General features: G+C 42.1%; 1 protein-coding gene across 1 annotated transcript; it reads left to right on the top strand.

Moving 5' to 3' along the window:
• Nucleotides 1-620: 620 nt before the first annotated feature.
• Nucleotides 621-14,723, top strand: etnk1 (ethanolamine kinase 1). The gene is made up of 8 exons (XM_079183735.1): nt 621-897; nt 2,317-2,576; nt 3,061-3,201; nt 5,660-5,802; nt 10,427-10,510; nt 10,625-10,785; nt 11,531-11,604; nt 11,824-14,723. The coding sequence occupies exons 1-8, from the start codon at nt 751-753 to the stop codon at nt 11,894-11,896; spliced, it is 1,083 nt and encodes a 360-aa protein (XP_079039861.1). The 5' UTR covers nt 621-750; the 3' UTR covers nt 11,897-14,723.
• Nucleotides 14,724-18,441: the final 3,718 nt, after the last annotated feature.

The raw sequence follows: 18,441 nt of genomic DNA, 5'->3' as shown, positions 1-18,441 counted from the left end.
TTGGGTATAGCTTTAACGCAGCTGGTTATTATGAGTCCAACAACCACTAAAAGAAACAGAAGCACAGACGTTTCCACGTTCTCGTGTTTCCATTACACCTGACGCACCTGAGTGGGTGTGTTCATGAGACTCGAAAGCCGGATTACTTTGAGTAAAAAGGGGTTAACACTCTCTGGGTCAGACAACAGGCCTGCCCATCTCTGACATTTAAAACGCCCAGACTTGACACAAAGCTCATTTCATTCAAGTAGATTGCGGATGTGACGTCAGAAGCATAGTGCGTTAGTATGTGTACGCTTGTATGTATCCACCAAGGACGAGATAATTGAATCGCCATAGAAACGTTTGAGTCATATCTTTGATTTGTAACCCTTCTTATGTACAGTATAAGTTTGTAACGTCACTTGTATATATCTAATACGTTTGTATATGTTGTTGTCTTCGAGTTACATTCACATTAGTTTGTATATTTCCGTGTTTAATTATTAAGCTCCGCCGGCGGTGCACGGTGACGACTTGAACAGGCGCTTCTAGTGAGTCATTCGACTACCAGCATGCATCGGGGGAAGTTTTTTTTCTAGTGGGTGGGATTTTTTGAGAGGCGTTGCCGTACACCGACTACGTACTAACGCTCCTCCAGGATTATATATCTGCCGCTCGTCACGTATTTTCATACATTGCGCATTTAGGCCCTGCGAACAGCACACGAATCGTCAGAGTTTAAGATATCCTAAGAAATAAAGACTTAGCATGGCCAACTACATTCACGTACCCGACGAGGCTCCCGCTGTGCCCAAAATAGACGTGACAGTTGACGAAAGCGACTACAGATCCGGTGCATTGAAGCTGATCAAGGAGCTGAGACCGAATTGGAAACCATCCGAGGTCAAACTGAAGGTGCTTTTTATTTCTTTTCTTTTTTAAATCTGTAATCTTCTTGGTATGTCACCCCCCCTTTGCTTGTATATAGCGGTATCTATCTTTAGAGTAGAAGTCGTTTACAATTGCGAAGACCGGTGTAAGCTAGCAGCGTGGCCTCACGACAAAACCCAAGTTAGCTAAAACCAACGTTAATTTATTCCAGGAGCAAATGACACACGAAACCAGCTAATCTAATGACACGCAGAGCAGCTAATCTAATGACACGCAGAGCAGCCCAAATGCTCGATCTATTTCACTATAAAATATCTGTTGCCATCCACAGACGGATGGTGACGTTAGACAATGCCTTCGCTTTATTGCAGCCACTAAGGTACTGCGGTAATTCCTCCGCTAATGGGTTGCCTTTGCAAATAGCATCTGCGTCACTTCAGATCCAACATGGGGAGTTTCTGCCTGCTTCTATGCGCAGCTTGTAAACCCATACCTGCACGTCTCGACTACCTACGCATTTTAAATATGGCACGAATTAGCATTTTTTTTTTTTTGTTGTGCCTGCAGGTGGTTATACAGATAGAGAGGAGGTGTGCCTCACAGCTTCAGTCACGATTGTCATCATGCTGCGCCCTATTGACACAGCTTCTTGTAATGTACAAGGCTGAGACGCTACTCTGTACTCCGAGTACATCGTCTAGATCTCTTCAGGAAGAGACGCGGATGACAAATAGAGCACGACTACGAACTACTTTTGTATTGACTATATGTCACCTTCTAAAGTGTCCTCTGTGATCTGCTAAAGTCAAGTAAATTCAAAGATAATAGCAAAACGGAACCGTACATGCCGTTATTCTAGAGAAGCATGCTGATACACGAGCTCAGCATTAAATCCTCTGCGTACAGTCAGCCAGAGAGCGAAGTTATTTTTGTTTTCCTGTAACAGACTCTGGGGGTGTGGCTCTTTTTTGGTAAACACAGTGAGGGTTGGAGATGGGTCACATGCTCCGCCACACATGCCTATATTCATCAATGAGGGAGCAAAAGTGGCAACTCAGCAAATGCCTGCCATAGCTTCCCCATGCCAAAACAAATTCCTGACCTGTTTTTCTCGGTCTACGCCTAATGGAGTGAACAATAAGGGCTGGTATGTTGACATCCCCCCCCCCCCTCAAATAAAAGTCCCCAGCTTCCCAGCAGATACAGTCCAGCTTAAATCAACCCAGACAGGCCTTAATCCTTCAATGCTACATTCATTCCTTTTCTCTGTTTTTGTGTGGCTTGGCAGATTCCTCTCACAACTTGTGTAATACTCCAAACAATGTAGGTTTTCATAGTACTTATGTGGTTTACTGTAAGTAAGGCCCCACCGGGTAGAGGATAAATTGTGACTTCTTGCCTGATTCACCTGTTCTCCACATTTTCCTCTTCTTGTCCCTGCAGTTCTTCACAGACGGGATCACCAATAAGCTGCTGGGTTGCTACGTGGGTGCAGTCGTCCAGGATGTGGTCCTGGTCCGTATTTATGGCAACAAAACTGAATTGTTGGTTGACCGGGAAAATGAAGTGAAAAGTTTCCGAGTACTACATGCAAACCGCTGTGCCCCACACCTATACTGCACCTTCAACAATGGCCTTTGCTATGAATTTCTGCAAGGAACGGCCCTGGAGCCTGAGGACATTCGCAGCCAACCTGTGTTCAGGTAAAACTACTTATCCTTTTTATGCAAAAGAATCTTGTCACCTGTTCCTGCCACTTCGAGGCGAACTGTGCAGGCTTGACAGACACGCACACCCACTCATACATACCGACACAACCACATAAACAGGATCCTTCAGATGCACCCTGTGGAACTTGTACAATTCAGAAAATTCAACGAAAATCAGTCCTACTCAGTGGCTTAAAGGTTTCTGCACCCGAAATGTAACCTCAGCTGAGGAGAATCTTTCATGAACTTGGTGGAGATGACTGGTGTGCACTGATATTGTATTAAGTTTAAAACTAAACGATAAAATGTTCATCTCTTTCGTAGTCATTTACCTGCTCAAGTAGCTCTTGTGTCTGGGTTGAAAACCAAAGCCAACGTTGAGCTTGAACATTTAAAAAGGATGTAAATGTCCATTCACATGTCGCTACTCGCTTCTCTAATTCAAGCCCTCCGGTTTTCTGTCTTTCCTACCTTGCAGTCTCATTGCCAGGCAGCTGGCCAAGTACCATGCCATCCATGCACACAATGGCTGGGTGCCCCAGTCTGACATGTGGCTGAAGATGGGCAAGTACTTCGCTCTCATCCCCAAGTGCTTCAAGGACCCAGAGCGAAACACCAGGTGAGGCCATGTAGAGGAAGGTTCGGACACCTGCCGGGTCCTTAGACTCCTGATCACATGTCAGACGTTCACCTCTGGCCCTGTAAAGTCAGTCTGTTAAACAGTCCTGGCTGAGTTGCAAAAATGTGTTATACGTCAGACCGGCAATAACTCATCCAGAGTAGGCGCTCATCACCACGCCCCTTTTTCAGGGACAAACGGCATAGGTCGAGGAAGATGAAACATGTCTCCAAGCTGAAAAGCTGTTATGTAAGGTGGTTAACTGAGGCTTTCCCACTGAGATTTGAGGCTCATGTGAGACGTGAATATTCACTGTCAGTGGGGTAGGTGGCAGATTTCTTTTAACGAATAACACTTTAATATTAACTTTAATTTACTACAGTATCACAGATGCTCAGGTTCAGGTCGCGAAACAATCGCTAAACATCTCGATAAAACAAACGTTTGTTTGACAAGAAATACATTAAATCAAACGTGTCAAATTGCAGTGATATCCACAGGGTCTTTGGCGTTCTCTCCAAAAGGGGCGTGGCCTCAACGTTTTGCAAAGTGCCGGTATGTGCTGGTCTGATGTGTAGGACGATTGTACAGTTCAGGACTCGCCAAACCGCTTATCTGCAGGTTTTACATAAGCGACATTTAGACAAATGCATCATAATACTTGGGACTTAAATTCACCACCAAATCCTAATTACTGAAACAAAGCGAGAACAAACCTTTGAAAAGCAGTGTACTCATTAAACATATAAATTATTATAAAGTGTAATGTAACTTGAAGGAGGATATTAGATTATTGTCATATTTTATGACCAACCCTGCATTTAAATTGACGTTAAGTACAAAAAATAAGCCCTTCAATAAATAGATTTGAAGAACTTAAGGCATAAATATGTGATTTTTAGATCTTTTAAGACCTTTTTTTTTAAAGAAGGCTGAATAGTAAGAAGAAGGAAAGCCTCTAATCACATTGTTTGGACACGTATGGCTTTGCCTCATGTGTATATCTGTCCACGTGGAACTATGACTTCATACGTCTCTTATCAGTGAGTCAATAATGTTCCAAACAACCCCGTGTGCAATGATACAAGAGTTCCTGCTGTCATATGCATGTAGATGTCTCACAGCTGAGGTTAATAACGATTTCTCTCAAAATGACAAGAAACGGGAAAGAGCAGCACCCTGAAAACATGAGAAATGTTCATGCTCCTGCCGTCTGGCATCGCTCATATTTCGTAGCCCGTGTTGTAGAATGACACTAAACAAACCGTGTAGTTCTATCTTCATCTAAATAAGTATCTACCCAAGTATTCCTGGTGTGTCAGTACCAATGGAAAAAACAATGCAGGTGCGCTACGGGCAGGCAAATTGAGTAATGACAATTTGGGCATTTCTTGCACCGCTGGATCTTGTTGTTTTTTTTTTAACATTAAGTTTGCAATAACAACAACCTTACGTTTGTGGTGACGCCCAAAGTGAATCCAAAACAAACGCTGACTTTTCAGGCTGTAAGTTTCCTTGGAGGCCAGCCAGACCACTAACACATGATCACTGCCAGAGAACCGCTGAGGCTCATGAAAGACCGCGACACCCGCAGCATCTTTGGGCTTTAGCTGTGTTGAAGGCAAAAACAACTAACTGGGTGGAGTGCTTAGCACGTGGCTCACGGCCATAATAAGTTATGTTTGCTCTTTAAATTATGTGTTGCGCAATGTTTGTTTCTTGTCAGCTCGTCTGATCATGTTGGGTGCAACTAAACATTTGCACTGCATAGTCTGACAAATAAAGAAATGAACTGAACCAAACCAAGCAACCAGAGAAAAGAGCAACCTGCTTCTTTGCATAAAATAAAGACGTTTTCTAGAAACGGGGAAAATGGACAAAAATAGTAATCCTGCTGCAAGTAGCATCGCGTATCAGTTATGGTGTCACGACTGTAATAACAAAACCTAATTTAATGGGCAGGAAATGCAGTTGTACACAAGCTGTAGTGAGGGCTTAATTTGAGTCACAACATCTTCTTCTAATCTCATATTGGGAGGTCGTCAGTTCTTATTCTGTTAATGGCGCGTATTATTCTCAGAAATGTTCCCTGTTTGCTCCTTAAGTTTTTGTGAGACACCACTGTTGTTATGCAAAATGTATTACATAAAGAGCATCCATACATGATCATGTGGTCTTTTAGTGGTTAAGATAGCAATTCATCTCTTTTCTCTCCACATCTTCCTCATAAATGATATGGCAAAGTGTCTGTAAAATGAGTTATTTGTTTCCCTCTCTTCCCGTAGCATGCTTCTTATTTTCTGTTCCTATTTCTGTCCTCACCTCTATTTCTAAGTCTTACTTTCAGGTTCCCCTTTTATTGACTCTTATCTCCGTCTGTCCCTCTATTAATACTAACAATGCACCGACGTCTTTTCAATATACGGCATTCACCCTCTTTGACTCTGCCCCCCTCCAGGTTGACTATGGAGGTACCAAGCCCTCTCTGCCTCCGAAAAGAGCTGGTGTGGCTCCAGCAGAGCCTGTCTGTGCTGGGCTCCCCAGTTGTTCTCTGCCACAACGACCTTCTCTGCAAAAACATAATTTATAATGAGGAGGCAGGTGAGTATTAACTGCAGAAATGTAGTCATAGACGTTACTGTGTGACTGAATTGTGTTGTGTAGTGTGAACTGCATTTGGTCTCTGCGCTCAGGTAGGGTGGCATTAACTGCACTTCCTCGACCCTAGTCACATGCTTCACTCATTGCCGGTGTTTGCATTGGGCTGCAAGGCAAAGAGTTAGAACGGCCAGAGAAGACAAACCTGTTCCTTTGGGCGCTCGGCTCTGAGACGGAATCCTCCATTTGAAATGGGAGAAACACGACGCAAATTTAAAGTCGCGTGTTGACTGATGCGGATTGGAGGGCGGGGCTGAAAAATGTGTATCTGCCTCCAATAGATTTGTATTAAATCTGTCGGATTATATTTATTCTACTGGATTTAAATTCCCCTTACCTTTTTTTTTAAAGGTAAAGTCGTTCCTTATATGGATTTCTGTCTTTTTTTCCCCAAAATCTTGTCTGATCTGTCGTTCTAATTCTGTGCTGAAAACTTAGAACGTAAACCACTGTTATCAGCGTGAAACAAACAATGCCATTACATCATACCACATACCAAGTCTTAGTCCTATTGACAGCACATGTTTTTGGTGCTATAGCAATGCTATTTTGATGGTATGAAGGTCAAGCAACCTGTCCTCAGCTTTGCTTTTTTGCACTGAGCGACTTTGTTTATTCTGGTCAATGAGACTGTACGAGTCAGTGAAACTGTTCTTATCATTGTCTTTGTAGCAGAGGAATTTTGGGATAAACTGGTCAGGACAAATGAGAGAGGGTGGGAAAGAAGAGAGGTTTTTATTTTTTTTTATGTATGCGGGAGGTGGGGTGGGGGTGATAAAGAGCTGTCAGCCCCCTCGTCGGTTTGCGGCGAGGGGCGGGGCCCTTCTCACAGCTCCTTGTGTCTAGCCTTTCTCCCCTAGGAATGACAGCCGAGGCTGTGGCTGCCCTGCGCCGCCCTGCCCTGGGGAGGCAATGGAGAGAGACAAACCTCAGTCGGCTTTGAGGGCCCTCGCGTAGTCTGCCCACTGCTCGGGTTAATCGGGATGAGTTCATGGCAGCAGTAGGAGCCCTGTACCTACCTATTACCCTCCATTGCTACTCGCTCACCAGTTTTCCCCTCTTGACAGTATTGAGGCTACTTACGATGCTGGTTATTACACAAATGTTTGTTTTTTTAAATGGTTTGCACTTGCTTTGAGTCACTCTGAGCACCAGCCTAAATGCCTAAAAGTGTAAAGCTACTTTCCGTCACTCCTCCTTACTGCGCAATTTCCATTCCACAGCATCAATAATGATAACCGGGGCGAGTATATGTCTTGGCGATGTTCTGTATTTTTCTTATTGTCAACAAGTCCCATCGGGGAAAAACCAAACCAACATTGAATTGACCAGACTAACAAGTATTCCCTGTGTGGCCAAAACCCTATTTATAGCGTGTTGTTCCTGGCGATAGAGCTCCATTGTTGTCCAGGAGATTAAAAACACAGTGAGCCACACTGTTTGACTGGGTGACGTTTTAAACACACACACAATGTAGTTTATTTATGAGTCGGTACCACATAACCCACACCAGATAGCCAATAAGTTCACTTTTGACTCATGTTTGTTTAATATTAGCAAATAACAGTGCGTAAGTAAACTGCTAAGCCTTTTTTTAAATTTAATTTATTGAAGGTGTTTATTTGTGACCCTATTTTTAGTGGTTCGTCTTCAGAAGGGATGAATGAGCTTCGGGCTGAGAGCCACAGGCTGGGGGAGTACAGAGAGACAGACTACCACGTTGTTGGTTTTGGTCTTTTTAATGGGATTTGTTGACATAAACATTAATATAGAAATCATCTGCTCTATCCGTTTGAAGCTGAAACACGCCTCTGCAAAAAATGTGGGGAAACCCCTTTGCCTTTGCCTGAGCACATCGAACAGAGAGTCCGGTTAACCGTAGCTCACAGAAGTAGCCCTGCACGCCTGCACGATCTCATTTGAATCTGTGGTTTTGCATTTCAAATAAACGCTGACTTATCCAATTTCACTGGGATTGGACCAAAACCCAGCACGGAACTCCCTTAAAGGGAATATTCGCCATCTTGTATGTGTCCAATGAGTGTTTAATGGTAATGCTAATAAGGTAATGAATAGCGTAGGTCAATTGCGCAGACATTTGAAAGACACAGTGCACAACAGCCATCCATCCATATTTACAGACTTGCAGAATCATGTTTCAGGCTTCAATAAGTAAGGCTGAGGTCATCTTCTGTTTGGAAGTATTATTGATTAATACTAGAAAGGGAATTTCACCGATACGTCTCACTAAACGCAACTCCACCACACCTACAGATGACGAGCACAATGGAATGTACACCACAGTAGAGTCCAGGGAATTAAGCAATCATCCGTACATATCTAATCTTACCGTGGCAGATCAAGCCGTCTAAACCGTCGTCGCAAACTCGGGTCTACCACCTACGGCTCTGTTTATTGAGTAGGCATGAAAAGAGAGTGAACGGCTACCATGCTGCTTCCTGTCACAGCCGTAGTCGCTGACTTGTAACCACTTGTCTGCCAAACGCGACTTGCAGAGAAGCCACCACTTCCTGTATTGATAAACCCATAAACGGAAGCGGTGGAAGCTTTTATTCTCCGTTTTCCAAAGATACTGTTTCAAAACCACTCTCAACAAGTGCTGCATTACTTTTCCCCCTCTTGTCTTTTTGTCTCTCTTTACTGTGTCTCTCAGTCGCCAACGCAGGCTGCTGTAGTTTCCCTGCCCTGCTCACTTTACTCCGCTTATTTCCAAAGAACGAGAAATCCGCACACATTTTACTGGGTCCCACGGGCCACAAAATCGTCAACTCTGCAGCCAACAGGAAGCTTATCAAAGATTCTGTCATTTGCAGAAGCGGCCGAGGTGTCGCGCTATTGGGTTCACAGCGGACCAATGGGAAGGGAGCATTGGAGGGGAGTGTTGTGAGAAGGGGAAGTGAGGTTGCATGCGTGAGGAGGAGGAGGGGGGGCAAGAAAAGAAAAGGGAGTTTTGGCTGCAGGGCCTGATGTTTTTCGACACTGTGCGTGGGTGCGAGAATGGATAAAAAGACAAATATGTCAGTGTGAGAGTGCGCATGTGTGGAAGATGTGTTTGCCCCAACCTTTTCATCTGCTGCACAGGGGGGGCTATAGCCACTGCCTGGAGGTGTTCAGTTGTGTCCCGCTAGGACCTACACGTCAGCTGGTAACCCACCTCAAAGTGACTTTCTCTGTAGTCCAGCACCACCTCAAAAACTAATGTTCCACATGTTAATAAGCCAAAGAAATTTAGCCAAACCAAAAGCGTTCAAGACTGGACACATTTGATTTTAACGTACTTGTTCTTTTTTTTTAAAGTAACATTTATTGGTTAATATCTATTCTTGTGTAAACAACCGGGCTTGTAAAAGTAAGGGTTTGTATTTTGAGATCAGCCGCCGCCATTTTGAGATCAGTCCTTCCCTCTTTTTTTTTTTTTTTTTTTTTTTTTTTTGTTCACTGGCCTACAAATGCAATCGGCAAACACATTCTTTGATCCTCCCTCTCCGTGCACGAACATTTGGATTTAAACGTTTTTCAGACGTCGGTGCCAAGAATTCATTTCCAGCTTTTGAGCTGTTAGTCTAGTGTTCGTGACGTTGGCTTGACTTCAAGCTGTAAAGGATCCTCACAAACCCCACTGAGACTGAGACTGTGAAATATGTGTTGAGATCGCTCTTGACGATAAACTCCAGTTTACCGACGAGTACACCGAGGGAACGTATCAAACAGTGTGTTGCTGTACGTTTGCTTCGGCAGCTCGCTGTACTCTTCTTCGGACCACTTAAGTGTCTCTTTGTGTTTTACTATCTTCCTCCCTTTTGTCCCTCTGCTTTCTCTGCCCGTTTTCCTTCATCTGCCTCAAAACGTAACTTTGACTTGTTGGCCATTTCCCCTTTTCTTTTATTCTGTGCATGTATCCAAAACAAACAATCCTTTGAAAAGCCAGATGCACTCCCCCTTTTTTTTTTTTTCTTCTCCTCCTAGAGTTTTGTATGCGTTCCATGTGTTGCATCACACATTTTCATCTCTGCTAATGTATCCCGGCTGCCTATTTTGCGGTCTTGTGGGGAAAAAAAATAAAATCCGCCGATAAGTCGGTTAGTAGCGCTAATCTGTTTACGAAAGATGTCATCGTAGATTGACTGCTCAACCTCCTTTCCTGCAGTTGCTTAACGAAAGCTTCTATTTTCAATATAGTTGTTGACTTCCACAAATCTTAACATTTTGATTGTATTTATCCTAATACAACACGATAGTGCATGCGTAGAAGTCACTAGATTATTTTAAGAAGTATACCTCTAAGTTTAAATGTCTTCTTAATTCCCTTTTTATTACATTACCTGTGCTGAAGTCTCCCTCTACGGTCTACTTTCCTCAAAATGCAAGCTCTTACTCCGTGCCCCACAATCGGCAAACTAGCCAGCCACACCAGTCAGACAGGACGAGAGTTTACAGTATGAAATGAAAAGCCTTGACATTCTGAGTTATCAAAGGGAAAAACACATAATCATTCTGTGCCTGCTTCCTGTGCCTCTGGTCTAAACAAACCTCGTTCTCTCTGCAGGCAACGTAAAGTTCATTGACTACGAGTACGCTGGGTACAATTACCAAGCCTACGACATTGGGAACCATTTCAATGAGTTTGCCGGTGAGTGTGACTTTGCTCTGCCTGTGATACCTATAAACCTGACGTGCGTATGAAATGGCCGCTTGAGTGTTAAGCCTGTGTGTGTGTGTGTGTGTGTGTTGCATGTGTTTGCAGGCCTGAATGAGGTGGATTATAGTCACTACCCTCAGCGGGCCTTTCAGCTGCAGTGGCTCCGCTCCTACCTGGAGGCCTATAAGGAGCACAAAGGCCAATGCGATGAAGTGACGGACGCAGAGGTGGAGATTCTTTACGTCCAAGTCAACCGATTTGCCCTGGTGAGCATTTGTTTATCTGCATATGGCCGTCCTTAGACTCTCGTAGGGAGTCGTCGGAGTGCATTTAGGCCTCTATTTGTTTTGCATGGTTATTTTTGCTTATCTTGTCATCGCCTCAGTTGCAGTCATGGCTCGTGGTCGCCCACATGAGTTCTGTTTGCCGACACACTTGTGCGCTGAGGCTGATAACAAAGTTGTACACTGAAAGAAAAAACAACTACATTTGCATATAATGTATTTTCTCAGTAGTTAAATAGTTAATCATTAAACTAAGTTCTAATTATTAATTGGCCTTGACATAAACTGCATGGTCAAAGAATTTAAATTGAACACTAAGCTTGTTCTGAGTTGATGTTCCGGGCCTGTTGCCAGGTGTCGGGTCAGCAAACCCCGGATTACAGTGTGATGCGGGTTAAACGGCGCACAGGTTGATGTGGGCCGTAACCTGCACTACCCCCTGCTGCTCTGAATGTGAGAGATGGATGCTCGTAAAGACGGCGTGTAACCCCTCTGAGGCTCAGCGCTCTCCCCCGAGCCTCGCTCTGCCTCGTTTAATGTCGAGAGGAACAGAGGGCCGTGTGGAGGATGGGCAGCTATTTGTTGTCGTTGCCATAGGGCTCCTGCTGGCTTTGTACATGCTTGAGTGTGCCGTGTTGGGTAATTAGATTCGACATTTACTTTTAGACTGTGAGTATAATCCTCTTTGTCTCTTCTTCTTTTCTTTTGTTTTTTTCCCTGCGTGAAGGCATCTCACTTCTTCTGGGGTCTCTGGGCTCTGATTCAGGCCAAGGTCTCCACCATCGACTTTGACTTCTTGGGGTATGTAGCCATCTTGAAATGCATATTAAAATAAAGCACACTTTATCAACAGCTGTTTCACTTTGCTCTGCCAAGCAGATTTCAGTTAGTCATATGTTTAAGAACAAAATGTGAAGAACAGTCTGATATTTCTGCACTGCTTTCCGTGTTGCTAATATGTCTAGTACATTTTATTTTTTGTATCTTATCTCTGACACTGCCCTCCTCTCTGTGTCTCAGATATGCAGTCCTGCGCTTCAACCAGTACTTCAAGATGAAACTGGAGGTGGCTGCGCTGAACTTACCCGAATAATAGCCCCCCGCCCCCTCATCGTCTCTTCTTTTTGCTCTTCCTTCCTTCCACTCTTCTCTGAGGCTCACATTGTGAACGCAGAGCGCCCTGTAGGGGTCTTGTGTAGGGAAGAGCCAGATTCAGAGTCTGTCCTGCTTTGTGCCTACAGGTCCCCTCCACATGTCCATATCTCCATCGATTAAATGGACCACAAGCTTATCCTTCCTCTGCCGTCACACCTTTGTTAACCGGGAGCCCAGGTCATTTGCAATGTGGGCGAGTGTGAGGCAGAGACTCGAGACCTGCTATAATGTGAAAACCCACATAGCTGAATTTAGTTTTGGCCGTTTGAATTATCCTAATATCAATTAGATATTAACACGATATCAGCGTATTGTATCCAACAGCTGCTTTTTTTTGTAGCTCAAATCGCTATAAATAAGATGAAGGAGGAATGCCGCCTTAGTCGTAACCAACGCATAGTGACCGCCTACGGGACTGACAGGTGGCCCAAACACTAATCTGATTGCCTGGAGAAACCTTCATATGCGCTTTCATGGGGGGGGGGGGGGGACCCTCGAGGGCCCGGCCCAGCCCAGCCCTGCTACAACCAAATTTCTGATGATATGAGAGCAATACAGAGCCTGCTTTGTTTGCTGCAGATGAAAAGAGGAAGAAAAAAAAAAAGAAGAAATGCCAACATGGAAAGACCAGTGCTGTCCCTCACTCCTATGTGAGATGAGCCAAATTACAACAACCGCAAAAGAAAGCATGTGGTCTGCCTTGTGACTCTTGTTTTCACCCTTATTTTCCTCAGCGTGCTGTGTGCATCGGTGGAGTGCCAGAAATGGGCGGCTGTCATTGTTCCCGTGTAGTTTTGGCGAGGGCTTCATTGTTTTGACTTTCTGGACTCGAAGTAAGAAACATCTAGTTTGAGGAGAGCATCTTGTGTTTACGTCCAACTTCGCCCTCGAGTTAAATAGTCCCATCAGTGTGCAGTCTTTTGACTCGAGGGAGGTTTTCACTGTACTGTAATGTTTCGTGTTTTTTTTTTTAGTTTTTGTTTCCGCTTTTCTAATCTAAACTGGGGGACAAGCCTGCATCGCACTGTAATTTGAACATTCCATGTTCATAACGCCAGATAAGACATTTGGTTGTAGTTCACATGGTAGGTTAGCTTTGTCGGGGACTTTATTCACTGTGACATCGACTGTAAGACATGCTGTTATCAAAGAGACCAAACCGTTTCATCGTCTGCGCCGTGTCAGAGAACGTTTGGTGATCTTTAATGTTACAAAGCAGTGCTGTCAAGTCCTAATAAAGTAAAGACATTTTTATACACTCGTAGACCAGTTTTCACTTGCGCGTGTGTGTGTGTGCGTGCGTGCGTGCGTGTGTGTGCGTGCGTGTGTGTGATTTGGCTTTGCTGGCTGTCGGATTGCTGAGCCACTGTTGGCGTTGGTCCTATTAGGCGCACAATGTTGAAGGTCTGTTGAAATGTGAAGTTTTGGCGAAAAAAGAAAGTGGAGTAGGTTTGGTTACGCACATCTGTGTTAAGTTAAAAAACAGTGTAATGAATGTCAGCTGTTGGTGGGACCTGGGGAGCAAGAGCGCCATCTGTTGGGGGGAAAAGAAGAATGGTAGCTGTCAGTAGCTGTTCTCCATGTTAAGTGTTAGTGTTTTTTTAAATGCGCTTTAGGAGTCCCTTTTAAAAAAACTGAAACAAGTTCATCTCTTAGGTTACTTTAAAAGGCCTACACCAAAGTGCTGACATCCGTTTTGTGCTTGTACATAACGCACACTGTATCATTTTCCATGTAGCACAAATACAATTAGAGTTCCAGTTGTATAGACTTTTTATACTTTATATGATGAAGGCCGAGGTCTTTGAGAGTGTGTGTGTGGATGTTTGCTGATGGAACAGCAGATGACCCCCCCTGGACAGATATCGCATCTCTTTTTAAGAAAATAATAAGTTGAAATGTGAAACAAATTTTCTTATTCACTCCAAAAAAAACAAAAAAACAACCGGTCTGCAGATCAATGCATGTTTGCCCAGGTGCTCTCTGCTGCAACAGGTTTGCAAAAGCTCTGTGAAGAGGCCGTTACTGACGAGACGGGATTGTCCGCGTTCTCACGAGTCTTGCCAGTGTACCTGTGAAAGCTCTTATTTTGTACATGCAGGTTTGACGGTTTAGGCCTGTTACTTCACTCCTGTCTTTTGATTTAGGTTTTTTTTTGCGTGTCTTTTCATTCTGGGGAATTCAGATGGATGAATTAATGAGTTTAATTGCGTCGGGCCTAATATGAATTTGAGATGTACATTGGCTTCTTGCATATGTGAAAGTCTTCCATAAAAGCGTATATTTGACAGGAAAGGGTTTTGATAAGTTACAGGTTTGACTTATATTTGAGGAGCATGTCAAAGGTCTGTGAGAGATAGTTTTTCTGTCGGGCCGTCTGATTTGTACTCTACCATGTCAGACCGCATTTACATATATACATACATTTGACTGCCACATAATCAAAATTTTCAAAATTGTACTGCTGAAATATTTCCTATGTGCTCTATTTCCTGATAGGGACCTCCACTACTATTTAACATTGTATAAAAAAAACAAATGCTCATTAATTTCATTGGACACTTTAGCATATGTTTATATGTACAGTAAGCACATGTAATAATATCTTTGCTTGTTATCAAATGTGAATGAATGTACATAGGAGTTCTTTTATTTTCTAAAAGTTGGATTAAAGTGAATAGTTGCCAGGGCTAAGAGGAGAAATAAAAAAAATACATTTTCAATACTGTAAACATGCTTTGAAAAATAAAGTCTATTTACCCGTATCTGTGTCTTCTTTTCATCCTTCATTTACTAAATCAAATAATTCAAATATGGGTAGTTACTTTACTAACCTGACCCGCCAGACGGTTTGTTACACAGAACCTTATTAGAAGCCGTCGTAGGAAACTGTTTGGAAAAGGGCAGGCACTTTAAAAAATACAAACATGTTGGGTAATTGGCTGTACCATCTGTAAATTGAACTCTTCCTGAAGCAAGTAGAGAAATTACAGCAAATGTATTTTCCATCAAAACAAGCCTTCGGTGCCATTTTGTTGCTCTTCTTCCAATGAAGAAATGCTCTCCAGTTCTAATATGACTGATGCTAGAGCTGCAGCTAAGCTAACCTCTTTGGGAGCAGCCGTGTGTTGTCAGGACTCAGATTGGTCTGTGCTCTGGCTTATGTTGTGGAAATGTAATCCTATGGTTCTTGTAGTTATAACTTGTATTGCTTAAACCTGCATATATGCAGACGAGGAACTAACCAGACTCATTTAAAACCTAATAATAAATGATCTCATATCGAAGGTATTTTTTTGCACGTCTGGCTTGCTGTAGTGTCTTCCTGATCTCACCACCTAACCCTCCTCCCACGAAAACACACCACCAAGGCTGGGAACCTGGCCTTGGTGGAGGCATCGGCAGACAGAGAAGGACATCTGCGAAGGGAAGACGAGATAATGTGCATATATACTCTGTTTTAACTATTCATTGTTAGACCTCCAAACCATCTGTGGGGAAAGAGCTCAGCTGAATTATTAGTCTGTTCAATAAATGTTTTTATATTTAAGAGTTTTCTCATCTCGATTATTTCTCACAGGGAGGTTAAAAAGATTAGTTTCCACCACAGCTATACTATGACTTTTTTATTACTTTTATCGACCTGCTATACTGACTTTTTAATGACTTTTTGACATGATTTATGTCGAAAACAAATAGTATAGTATGTCGAAAAAAGTCATAATATATAACAAGCAAGCTGGCTGCTAAGAAAAGCATTTTAAACAAAAGGTATCAGTTGTCAGTCCAGAAGTGCATGTATGGATGTGTGTGGCAGTGTATAGCAATAAACCGAATATAAACCCAAAAGAACAGTGTGTCCTATTCCCAGAGAGGGAAGCTGCCAAATGAAGGAGGCCTTTAGGGGAAAGCCACACCGGCACAGGTGTGTCTCATTCAGCTTATGACTCTCCAATCAGCACCCGCAACAGAAAACCCAGAGACACAGCGACACCTAGTGCATGGGAGGGTCGTCACAGCATGTCAAAAACAAAAGTCATAGTAGGCTATAGTATGTCTTAAAAAGACATAAAGTAGTAAAACGTTAATAAAAAGTCATAGTATAAAAAGAAATTAAAAAAATTCATAGTCTTATGTCGTAAAAAGACTGTTTCAGGAAGGTCTCCTACGGGAGGTAGTGAGCTCGAACTGTACGTGGTGCAGTGAATAGAAGGCACCAGGGCCGGGTTTCAATCCTCGCCGTTGTGAGGAAACCAGTGACCAGAGCACCAAACGACCCCCCACAGTGGAAGAAGAGACGGGAGATGTAATGTGTTCCGAGAACTCATCTCAGGAGAAAAGGAGAAAGACAACATAAGAATTTGCATCACATTCACACACATCAGCACCTCCTACTAGAACAGGCTTTCTCACTTATTGTGAGAGATACTATACAATGACATTGTTTGTGACAATCTATTCTATTTTCTATGGCTTTACTTCACTATATCACCTTTTATGAAATGTTATGGAAAACATCATTTAGTATGACACTTTTTTGGCAAGCTATATACATACACATACATACGTAGTTTTCTGAGATATTATACTCAGACATTGTTCATGGTATTCTTTATCTTTATTTTTGTGGCGTACTATACTATGTACTATTCCATACTGTAATTTCTTTATCAGGGATACTATTTCATGACGTGTTATGGCTCTCCATACTATGATATCTTTATTATTGTTTTATAGCATAAATTGCCATGACTTTCTTTGAAAATATTCATTTTGTATTGTTTTTGACACTTATATTACACTAAATAATAATGTATTATGGCATACTATACTACAACATGTTTAATAACATAGAATACTAAACTTTAACATTTTGAAGGCATACCATAATATGACTTTTGTATGACTCTTTATGGCATACTATACTATGACATTATTTATGAAATATTGTTTTTCATGACATACCATAGTATTATCTTTCATGGCGTACCATACCATGACATGTTAAGTCTTTTTTATGACATACTATACTATTATATGACGTTTGTTTGGCATAATATGCGATGAGAGTGTTTTTATCTTTATAACATCACATTCTATATTATGACATTTTTATGACACACTATAGTGTGACTATCTCTCAAGACACTATACAATGAGACAATTGTATGGCACACTTAACTATGTGAATTGTATGATGTATACAATGAGTACACATTGACATATGACACATATTGGCATATTATATGATACAAATGTTGATGAATTTACTATGACACACGCTGTTATTTTACAGCATACTATGACAGTTTTATATATTATGTCAGACTTTATTATTGTTCATGGTATATTATACTGCATTTTCTATGGCATTCTTAACTTTGGCATTTTAGAAACAGAGACAAATTATATTATTAATTTTAATTTTAATTAAACAACTAATACTACTAACGTTACAACAACAACTACTACTTTTACAACAACAATTATTACTAATACTACTCCAACTTTGAGGACAACATCAACTATAACAACTTCAGCTGTTACTACTACTAGTACTAGTTGATTAGTTACCAAATGTTTGTTCCATGTGCTCCAATCCGTGTCTCCTCCAGGTCCAGGTCCAGGTCCAGGTCCAGGTCCAGGTCCAGGTCCAGGTCCAGGTCCCTTTGTTCCTTCAGCAGCCTGGACAGAAAACAGACATTTACAAAACATATAAAGTCTCTCTTATTATAATACCAGACCCTGGTTCACTACTTTTTAAACATACTTTTATCAGATTTGTGAAAGACAGATCAAAATCTTAATTTAATTTTAATAACTATATCTGACAGATTATCTCCCATCCCAGTCCATTCTGTAACGCATCTGTGATCTGTGCATTGTTTCTTTGTTGTGTGAACATAAATCAACTTAAAGTTGAATGTTTTTTTGTATTATGCCACAATAGAGTAATATTACAAAGCCAGATTTGATAACTTTGCTGGTCAAATGAAATGTCTATATTGGCTTCGTTCTGAACCACTCCACTGCTAAAAAATGAGCACTGTGGTTTAAATGGGGCCGAAGTGCCACTGCATGGCAATCCGCTAAACAATTGTTTGAGATATGGGATCAGTGCAAGCAACAAAATGACAGTTTAACAGATTTGATGGTATCAGAACGTTGCTATAAAGCTGCTTTGTATCTGGAGAGATCCTGACGTCTACAACCCTCCATCAGAATCAGCAGGCCTAGGACTGTGAACGCACACATGTGGAAGATCGTAAGATGTACTTTTGTTGAAAATGTGTCCAAAAGATGACCACAAGATGGCAGCACATCCTACAGAAAGAAATGTGTACATGTACAGGCCACTAAACCTGGACGAAAGCTCCCTTTCAACATTTGTGATATTAATGCTTCACATATTTCTATATTTAAAATAAAGGCAGCTCATTAATATATGCCTTGTATTGAACCTCTCTCTTCAAAACAAATAGG

This window comes from Pholis gunnellus, assembly GCF_910591455.1.
Source record: "Pholis gunnellus genome assembly, chromosome: 22".
In the NCBI taxonomy this organism is placed as follows: Eukaryota; Metazoa; Chordata; class Actinopteri; order Perciformes; family Pholidae; genus Pholis; species Pholis gunnellus.
This window is presented reverse-complemented; position numbering and strand designations above follow the sequence as displayed.